This window comes from Chenopodium quinoa, unplaced genomic scaffold, assembly GCF_001683475.1.
Source record: "Chenopodium quinoa cultivar QQ74 unplaced genomic scaffold, ASM168347v1, whole genome shotgun sequence".
NCBI lineage: Eukaryota > Viridiplantae > Streptophyta > Magnoliopsida > Caryophyllales > Amaranthaceae > Chenopodium > Chenopodium quinoa.
In genome coordinates this window covers 373,560-384,089 of record NW_018744676.1, presented here as the reverse complement: position 1 = coordinate 384,089, position 10,530 = coordinate 373,560, and the positions used below count along the sequence as shown (strand labels likewise).

Genomic DNA, 10,530 nt, shown 5'->3' with positions numbered 1-10,530 from the left:
TTTATTTATTTATCTTTAATTAGTAATTTTAATTAAATTATTTTTTAATTATTTTATAATTCTTTTAATTCTAGATTTCTGAAAATAATAAAAAAAATAAATTCTAGAAGATAAAAATATATTTAAAATAATTAAAAAAATAAAAAAAAAATAATGTCAACCGTTCATTTTAAAAAATTGTGGAATCAAAAGTTATAAGACTACATTAGAATCATCAGGCTTATAAGAGTAATTTTAGTCATTTATTTAACTTCATCTAAATTATATTTTATCCAAAAAAGTAACTTCAATTAATGATGCGAGTATGCGACTAACTATAAATAAGAATTTATTTATAACGTCCCAACTTATATTTATAAAAATTTCATAAAAACTTATTGGATTTGTAGTCATGTCATGATAGAGCTTGAACATTTCACGGGCATATAACTATATAAGGCAAACTTTTTTTTTTTTTTTGGTATTAATATTTCCTTGGTGCAAAATTACAATCACAATGACTAAATCAATTCACAGCAGAAAACAATTAAAATGTGAGATTATAAAGTCTTCTCCCATGTTTTCACAGCAAATTAAGAGTATTTATTAGAACAAAAATCAAACACACGGTTTAAATTTTAGTTTAATGACCACTCTCCGCCTCTTTGAGTTTTTCCTTGGCTTCCTTCTTCTTGTGATGTTCATGGAATGCAAACCCACCAGCTCCCACTGCAACCGTGGCTGCGATCGCCTCTACTTTCTTGTGGCGGTCAGCATTCTCTGGATCCTTCTTTGCCTTATGCTTCTCATGCTGTACATACATAAACACCATGTCACATATAGTCAATTTTTCTGCCTAATAACGTAAGTTTAAATCAAAGTTGTTACGATAACATATTAGCATATGCATAGTATATTATTATTTTGAGTTGCTTCAATGATGAAAAGTAAAAACTTGGTTAAGCCCCGAGATTATGCCTAATTTACCACATTCAATTCTTACTATATATCGAATGTCGTGGAGGCCATCTTAAGATTATTCATGGTATCGACCCAAAATGTGCATAAGCATAACGTACATATGATTATATGAATAAGATGAATAGGTAACGAAATTACGAAAAATGTACGTACCAAGGCATAAGCACCAGCAGCAACGGCAGTAGCCTTGCTAACGTGTCCAAGGACCTTGTGATGCTTCAACTCCTGTTCGGGGTCCTTAGGCTCCTCATCTGCCTCCTCCTTGTGGCGGTGGAAGAAGTGGTGGTGCTTTTTTCTCCTCGCTATCAGACATAACTTCAAATTATATCAGCTTACAAAATTAAATACTTTTTAATGATCGAGAAGATATACAATACTTGTAATATTATTATGTCAGCTGATGAATTTTTTTCTTAAAACCTTAGGGTTATATATAGACCTATAAAGCTACATATTTTTGCTTTCGTTATTATTATTTAGAATATAAACAATTAAAAAAACTTAGTCTAGTGGATTAAGGAGAGGAAAATGTCAAGTCGTCGATTATACACCGGCCACAACCAAAATTGACAATTCTCATAAACATAAACATGTTCATCATCGTGTATAGTAGTACTCCCTAAATAACTTAGTATAAGCTATCATTATTAACTTAATCAATTAAATTATGACTTTTATGTCATTGTGTTGCCTGGCTAATCTCAATTAAGCATATATATACTGTACTTTTTTCTAAGTGGATAACACCTCCATGTTGAATGGTTCCTTGTACACATGGATTGCGACTAAATTATAGTCTCATGTCTAAATTAATCTTAATTTAATATATTAGAATATATAATACTCCTTTCAAATTATTAGCCATCAGCTTAATTGGTTGTTAAAAAAGGTGTTCTGTCATCAACTACAAACCATGGGCATCAATGGATAATTTTTAAGGGTTTTGCTACACAGTATTAATTTGTATATACGTAATAAAGTATAAATTATCTTTTGTGTAACAATTAATTTAATTGATTAAAATTTTGGAGGACGATACTTAATACATTATATATATGTGAGATCAAATGACTATGTCATTTGTAACTCTTTCCTTGCCAAAAAATTTGAAATAATAATAATAATATAATCTTCCTCCCTAACATATAAACACAGTACAAAGGGACAAATTAAAAGAATCAACTTGGTTTAAAAAGTCGTCATCACCGAGTTCTACTAATCAATGTACAGCATGTTTCATAAAACATGTTAGTGAGCATTTTGTTGAACAGTTTGTTGAAATTTCAAATAGTAGTTTGCTGTTCTAAGACACTTTCATTTTTCTCACCCAAAATAGGGGGATCTCTTGTGAATTAGTCTAGATTGAGTCGCATAGCAAGCAAAACTAGGTATAATCACAAATTATGACTATGAAATAAGATTTTTGTTTAACTAAATCATGAAATGAGAAAATCTAATTAATATCTACTTGATCATATTATTATTTTAATTGCTAATTAAGTCTTAATTATTAACTTTATGTAGTGTGATTTTATCACGTATTCAACTAAGTGCTCATTAATAAAATGTACATCTAGAGGAGAAAATAACGGTTCTACAATTCTACATCTCACATGTATGTTGGTGTATGGTTGTGTGCATGTCATGCATCCGTGAATAATGCGCCACAAGTTGGCTAGTGAGTGAATTGTTGTGATGAGACTCACATTAGCGAGAAGTTATAGTCCTTGCCTTGTACAGTTATACTTGTCTTATGAAATGATGAAATATTATATATATATATATATGTACATGGATGCACCAAGGGCATATTCTACTCATTTTATATTATTTTGCTCATTTTAAAAATGTTTTTAAAACAAAACAAATAAGTTAAAAAAAAAAAAATTACCTACTCTTGGACGCACCTACCTAAGTGCACTCACGCCACTCAATGTACATTAAAGATTTTTTGTAAAATGAGGAGAAACAAGATGATGAAGAGTCCAATCAAAGGAGGAAATCGTAGCCAACAATGCAATCGGCTTGCTGCATTGCTGGCCCATAACAGCCTAAATGGGCTTTTCTCTTTTACCAATTATACAAATATTTTAGGCTCATTGCAGGTCAGATAGGATCTACCTACAAGAGATTTTGGCCTACTAATTAAGATTGTAACAAGATTGAGGGCCTGTGTGTATGAAAAGTGTGGGTTCAAATCTCTTTTTCTTGTTTTTTTTTTTTTTGGTGGGACAGGGATCCTTAATGTAATTAGTATAAAAAAAAATACAGTCTAAAGTTTATGATTGACCACTTCATTTCATTCGAGTATTACTTCTCTACATATGAACTCGATGTGCTACTACTTAATCAATCGATTATCAATGAGGTTCTGGCATTAGGTTAAGACTGATGACTTATGTGTGATAAGTTACGGGTTCAAATCTGTCCACCCTGTTTATAGTTTGTGTTGTTCTTATGACTCATTGTTGAAGAATAGACCTTCCAAATATCACCACATATAAGTGTCCTTTATTGGTTGAAGAAGAGAGACTTAAACACTTTATAAGGTTAAGGGGCTACTCCTCCTATTGCCATATGGTTTTGGGATGGAACCTCCTTTGATCCTGTGAAGTTAACTTTCTCTCTTGGTTTGCGGGTGCAGCCCATTTCTGTATTTAACACTCATTTAAAGTATATAACTTGAGAGGTGATACATGGAGTAACTAATATAATCGTCGTACACTCGTACCAGCTAAAGTAATGTATCAACAGGCTCTAAAAAAGAAAATTGAGATAGTACTTTATTTAGCTTATGCCTCTACCGTTGGTTTAATATTGACCTAATTATCCTATCTAGCTACTTGATCACGAGATTCCTCAACCTACCTTGCTTGTTATCTTCCATTCTTCACCTACCATTATTATACCCTAAAATTATTTCAACCTTAATCTCTATCTAAAAAAAACTATGCAATAAAATGATCCTAATATAATATGGCATATGATCCGTACAATGAGCACTCACGTAGTAATTATATATAAACCAAAGTAACATGTAAAATATGTCACTGCCCAAAACTTCCAAAGCCAAAATATAACATCAAACAATAAACTTGTACTATATAATTCAAAATGGTTGTCCAAGGAGAAATTGTTTGTGTTACTGGTGCAGCTGGGTTCATAGGTTCATGGCTTATCAAAAGGCTCCTCGAGCATGGCTACATCGTCCGAGCTACTGTTCGAGACCCTGGTCTTTTTACTAGCTATACTACTAAGTTACTAGTGTTATTCCTACATGCAAATATATTTGTATAGATTATACACTTACTAAATTTATGGTTTGTCTTGAAAATAATTTTTGCAGGTAACATGAAAAAAGTACAGCATTTGTTGGATTTGCCAAACGCAACGACTCACTTGACACTATGGAAAGCAGACCTTAATGAAGAAGGAAGCTTCGACGAAGCCATTAATGGTTGCACCGGCACCTTTCATGTTGCCACCCCTATGGACTTTGATTCCAATGATCCTGAGGTTAATTAATCAGCCCCCCTATTTAAATCATACTACAACTTTTACCTAAGAACTTCGAGTTGACACTTATAAAATTGTGTTTATTACATGTTATGTTTAGTTTCTAATGGTTTGGGTGTTATTTTGGTTACAGAATGAGGTAATTAAGCCTACCATAAACGGCATGTTAGACATAATGAAATCATGCATCAAGGCGAAAATTCGGAGATTGGTTTTCACATCATCTGCAGGAACTGTCAATGTAGAAGAAATCCAAAAACCTGTTTATGATGAAACTTGTTGGAGTGACATGGAATTTTGCCGCTCTAAGAAGATGACCGGATGGGTAATTAACAGAGTAATTATTATCGATAATACAAATTAATTCCAAACTTTTCAAGATTTTTATTTATTTACTTTATAACATGGTTTTATTATATGATTTCAGATGTATTTTGTATCTAAAACACTAGCAGAAAAAGCTGCATGGAAATTTGCTGCTGAGAATAATCTTGATTTTATCAGTATTATTCCACCTTTGGTAGTTGGACCTTTTATAACTCCAACAATGCCACCTAGTCTAATAACTGCGTTATCTCCCATTACAAGTAAGTACTAATTTGCTAGATTATTAGATAATTAATCATGTATTTTTGTGCCATTAAATAATTGTGGTTTGACATAATTTGTAGGAAATGAAGCTCATTATTCAATCATTAAGCAAGGTCAATTTGTGCATTTGGATGACCTTTGTATGGCTCATATATACTTGTATGAACATCCTAAGGCCGAGGGCCGTTACATAGCTTCTGCTTGTGATGCTACCATCTATGATATTGGAAAAATGTTGAGGGAGGAGTATCCAGAATACAATATACCCACCAAGTATGTAGCAATTACTCCTTATGATGTAATGTAACACGTTTTATCTCTAGGGTTTTAAGGAGCAGTATTCTCTCTGCCCTTTCTACCCCACTTTCAAAAAAATTCATTGTTGTTATGAGCTAAATTGAACTGTGAGAGGTCGTTTCTAATTAAGGTCTCATTGTCACTAGCTAATAATTTAAAATTGAATTCAAGGCTTAAACTGCAATGTGAACAAGAATATTTCAATTGACCTAGCTAAAAAAAAGTATGTTTTGGTTGTAGTTCTCTAAACTTCTACTCCATATTTTACTAGGTTTGAAGGGAGATAAACTTGTTCTCCTAATATATTTTTATTTGAATGATCCTTCAATTTTTTAACTTATTCAATGAACTATTGGACAGATTTAAGGATTTTGAAGAAGATATGGAATGTGTGCATTTTTCTTCTGAAAAGCTTATGGGACTAAATTTCAAATTCAAGTACGGATTGAAGGACATGTACAAAGGAGCTGTAGAGACTTGCAGAACAAAGGGACTTCTCCCTCCTTCCTTTCAAAATGAAAATTATGAGAATTAAATTAAATTAATTATGAGAGCTAGCTAGAAAATCTTGAATTAATACCATCATTAAGCATGGATTTCGCAAATTAAACTAAAATTAGTGTGTGGCTCGCGCGGGCGATGCCCCGAGTTGCTAGTTGTACCTGTTTAATTTAATAATGACGTTCGATTGTTTTTTCAGATAGGAGAACCATATTCAATATTTTGTATGTTATGATTAAAAGATATTCAACTATTGACTATTTAATAGAAAATTTATATCTTGTCCAAGTTAACTATAATTTTTGTTAAGTAAAAATGCACAATATACAAATAGCTAAAGTGGCAAAACATGCATGTAACGTAATACACAGTACGTACTTGTTAGTGAGGAGTCCAACTCTTTTTTTATAGTGCTTAAAGGGGTAACGGGTGGCACATGTTGATGACGTGGCACGTTTTAGAGAACAGAATAATACATGACACATATTCTGTATTAGAAACACTTTTTGTATAAGGAACGCTTTTTAATATAGAAAATTATAGATATAGATGTTTATTCGATTAGCAATGGAGTCTAGAAAGATATATTATGACAATTGATGTGTATTCATCCAACAAGTTTTTCCACTAGCTAGCTTATGGATTTATTATCAACTTGTTAAGTCAAGTGTTTGAGCTACTAAGGAAGTAAGGATTAAAGAAGAAAAGTTATTATAGATAAATTAAAGTGTTTGTTTGTAGGTTTCAAAAAAAAAAGTGCTTGTTTGTATAATTTTTTTATATTGCACTCAAAGTAAATTGTATGCATTTGGTCTATTATAAAGTTTTAGTTCATGTACTCTTACTTTATTAGAAAAATTTACATTTTTTGCTTTTAATAGTAAGTTATAACTTATAACTATTGCTTACATAAATTTTAGGTAAAAAAATTTTGCAGCCATTAAGTTGGACATGAACAAAGCTTATGATAGGATTCGTTGAGATTTTTTCAATTTCGGTTATTGCAGGTTTTTGGTTTCTCATCTTACTGGATTCACATCATCCACCAGCGTGTTTCGACAGTTTCTTACCAAGTGCTGGTCAACGGAAATCCTTCACCGGCTTTTCAGCCTCAGTATGGTATTCGCCAAGAAGATCCTCTTTCTTCATATTTGTTTGTTCTCTGTATGTATGGAAGTTCTCTTTACTATGCTCAGAAAGGCCGAAAGACGAATCTCTCAATATTATAACGTTATGGTTGGATGGTTGGTGCATGTATTGTTTATATACCTATGCTCGCTATTATATACCTGCACTCACTTTTTTGGTTATAGTTTATCAAGTTTTAAGATTCATTAACTTGATCGAGCTAATTTCTGGTTTGAGAAAATATATATACTTCTATAAGTATTATATTCTGTTATTTATTGTTTAATTAGTTAGTCGACGTTGATAAACAATCTTGATATTGAAGATAGCCAATTTCTGCCTCCAATTACGTTTGGTGACAAATTATCTCCTTCGACCTCACATAATTGTCTTTTTAGAATCGAACGCGCATATTAAATGTAAATAATTATATTGTATAATTTTTTGAGTATCTCTACCTTTTTAAAAGTATTAGAAAACACTCATAAATATTGTGAGATAATTATATTCTTAAAATGTTTGTTTACTTATATGACCCTATTAATATGATGTTAATTGAATCTAAGCTTTTTTTTGTGTGTGTGATTTAATGATTTAAGTTTTATGAATTGTATTTGAACAATAATGTTCTTAAAAATAGTGTGTGAACATTTATACCCTAAAAATATTTGTTTACATATTTTACCTCATTTATTTAGCCAACAACTGAAATAATGGTTATCTAAACATGACTAGATATGGCGTGTGCATCACGCATGTTAGCTGTAACACCCCAAATCTCCCTCTACGTAAATACTATATTTATACGTATAAAATATCATAGAGATAGACTTGGGCGTATTACCGCCACGTGAAAACGTAAGGCTTACTTAACTACTAAAGATGGCAGCGGAAAGTAACTAACTTTTATTAATATTATAATAACCATAATATATAGTTCGAAAATACTCCAAATAAAAAACATGTCTGACTCATGAATGAGTAAATTCCTAGCTAGGTCACTAGGTGATCCCAATCCTGACTCAAGTATGCGCACGATCAACTCCACACCTTAAATCAAAACTGTTTACCAATAATGGTAAACAGAGCGAACCAAAAAAATAAGGAAAACGTATTAGCAAAAACGCTAAGTACATATAAGTGCAAGGCATGTAAATGCTTTTATTAGACAAACATGCTTACAAAATAATTATTCCAATTCAAACTTGCCAAAGGTCACTTTCCAAAATTAGATTTTCCAAATTTAAACCTTTCAAAAGTAGTAACGTCCATTAATAGAAACTTTCCAAACCAATAGATTTCCAATTTTTAGACGAATTTCCAAAATCAATTTTCCTCACCTAAGTGTGCACACACCCCAAGCAAGTTAAACTATACTCGAGGAAAGACCAAATCATACAAAGCTCATGGTCTTACTTAACCAGTCCCGGGTAAAGGGACAGTTAAAATAATAAATACTTAGGCTCATAATGAGCTACAAGTTTAAATTAATTCTTTTAATTCAATAGCTTGAAATTCAGTGATCCATAAACAACTTTTATTAAGTTAAACTACACTTTTAAAGATCAAACCTTTAAACCGTAAAATTTATATTTTAACTCAACATGAAAACCATTAACTTAAATCTTCCATACGCAACATTTATTCGAACAATCATTAAAATAAACCTTTACCAAAACATGCATTCAAACTTGTATCAAGGACCTAGCCACCTATACGTACCTTGACAATTAAGGTACGATCCACTACTAGAAAAAGGTCCATTTCCAACGGATGTGTTCCGACGGACACAAAATCCGACGAAAAAAACGAAATTTCCGATGAATTTATATTTCGTCGGAACTTCCGACCGATATGGGTTTCCGTCAGAAATTTCCGACGGAATTTAATTCCATCGGAAAATATTTAATTTCCGAGGGAAATCCGTAGGAAAATAAATACTTTCAGACGGATTTTAATTCCGTCGGAAAGCTTCCGACGGAATTTTGATTTTTTTTACAAAAAAAACAAAAAAAAAATCCTAACCCTAACACACGGAACTACCCCCCCTTGCATTTTGTCATTTCACTCTCCTCTCTCTCCACCACTCTTTCCCCTCTTTCTCTCGTTTCTCTCTCCTCTCCTCTCCTTTCTCCCCTCTCCTCTTTCCTCTTCTCTTTCTCTCTTTTCTCCTCTTTCCTCTTCTCTTTCTCTCTTTCCCCTTCTGTGTTCTTCACCTCCAGCCAGCCAACATCATCAATAACACCAACATCATCAATAACACAACTACCAACATCATCAATAACACCACCACCGCAACAACCACCGACAAACACCAAGGTCGCGCAAGAACAACATCAACAACACCGTACAGCCGTCGCGTCACCTCCAGCGCCGCCGCGTCACATTCAGCCGCACTGTCAACATATCATTCTAGATCTACATTTAATTTTGGTTAGAATTAGATCTAGTTTTATTTTGTTCAAATTTTCAATGTATAACTTTTTTTTTTTGAAATAATTGTATATTTAAGTTAAAATATTGAAATAATTGTATAGTATAATTTGTTTTGTTTAAAATTCTAATTTTTGTTGATTTTAGAGCTGTTTATTTAATTTTGAATAGTTGCTTCTGTTTTTTTTTTTTTGTTTTTTTTTTTGGCTGAGATGTTAGGGTTAGGGGTTTTGGTGGGTGGGTGAAGATGGTTGGTTAGGGTTAAGGTGGTGGGTCTTGTGGGGTTAAGCGGGTTATTGACGGTGGGTTAAGGTGGTGGATCTGGTGGGGTAAGGTTAGGTGGGTTAAGGTGGTGGTTTAGGGTGGTGGGCCTGGTGGGTTGAGGGTAGGGGGGTGGGCTAGTAGGGATATGGGCAGGGGGTGGGCTGGTGGTGGGTGGGGCTTTGTTTTTTATTATTTTTTTCTATTAATTTTCCGACGGAAATTTCCGTCGGAAGGTAATAGATTCCGAGAAGCTTGGCTTGTTGCGACGGATTTTTCTGTCGGAAACTTGCGATGGACTTCCCAAATAAGTCAAACTTGACTCCGACAGAACATAATCCGTCGGAAATTCTGTCGGAATGGACCTTTCCGACGGAATTTCCCTCGGAATATCGAGAAATTCCTACAAAATGTAATGCGACGGTGCTTTCCGGCGGAATTTCAGGGTTTTTCGACGGATTTTTTCCGTCGTTGATTGGTTGTTTTCTAGTAGTGGGTCACTAAACTTGACCACGATCGAGGGACTCCTCCTACACAATTAAAATAACCTTAATTAATATAAGGTTAACAAAATAAACACAAAACTATAAATAATACCCTATTTGTGCATGAACTACCGAAACCTTTAACCTTATTAAATCAAAACTTTAATAATTTATAGTACCAAAATCATCACGTTAGTATTGAAATAGCACTAGCATAATAAATTAATAAAATTAGCAATGATACTCATAATGATAATAAGATAAAAGGAAGCAAGTTTTTTTTTTTTTTAGTTGCTTGCGGCAAAAGGAGGGTGAAAGAAACAAAGTGCTACTACACCTTAATGTAGTACGGCAATAA

The 10,530-nt window shown here is 32.8% G+C and overlaps 2 protein-coding genes across 3 annotated transcripts; one reads left to right on the top strand and one right to left on the bottom strand.

Moving 5' to 3' along the window:
• Positions 1–568: 568 nt before the first annotated feature.
• LOC110702233 (abscisic stress-ripening protein 3-like) lies at positions 569–3,847 on the bottom strand. Its single transcript, XM_021879933.1, has 3 exons — positions 3,829–3,847; positions 1,114–1,262; positions 569–790 (listed from the first exon to the last, which is right to left on the bottom strand). Exons 1-3 carry the CDS (start codon positions 3,845–3,847, stop codon positions 623–625), a joined length of 336 nt encoding a protein of 111 aa, XP_021735625.1. The 3' UTR covers positions 569–622.
• A 182-nt stretch (positions 3,848–4,029) lies between these two features.
• LOC110702205 (dihydroflavonol 4-reductase-like) lies at positions 4,030–7,256 on the top strand. Of its 2 annotated transcripts, XM_021879898.1 has the most exons (7): positions 4,030–4,192; positions 4,307–4,476; positions 4,610–4,801; positions 4,904–5,063; positions 5,148–5,340; positions 5,725–5,880; positions 7,011–7,256. In XM_021879898.1, exons 1-7 carry the CDS (start codon positions 4,075–4,077, stop codon positions 7,201–7,203), a joined length of 1,182 nt encoding a protein of 393 aa, XP_021735590.1. In that variant the 5' UTR covers positions 4,030–4,074; the 3' UTR covers positions 7,204–7,256. The 2 variants fall into 2 exon arrangements, with proteins under 2 accessions (XP_021735590.1, XP_021735591.1); XM_021879899.1 differs by lacking the exon at positions 7,011–7,256 and having other exon boundaries at positions 5,725–5,926.
• Positions 7,257–10,530: the final 3,274 nt, after the last annotated feature.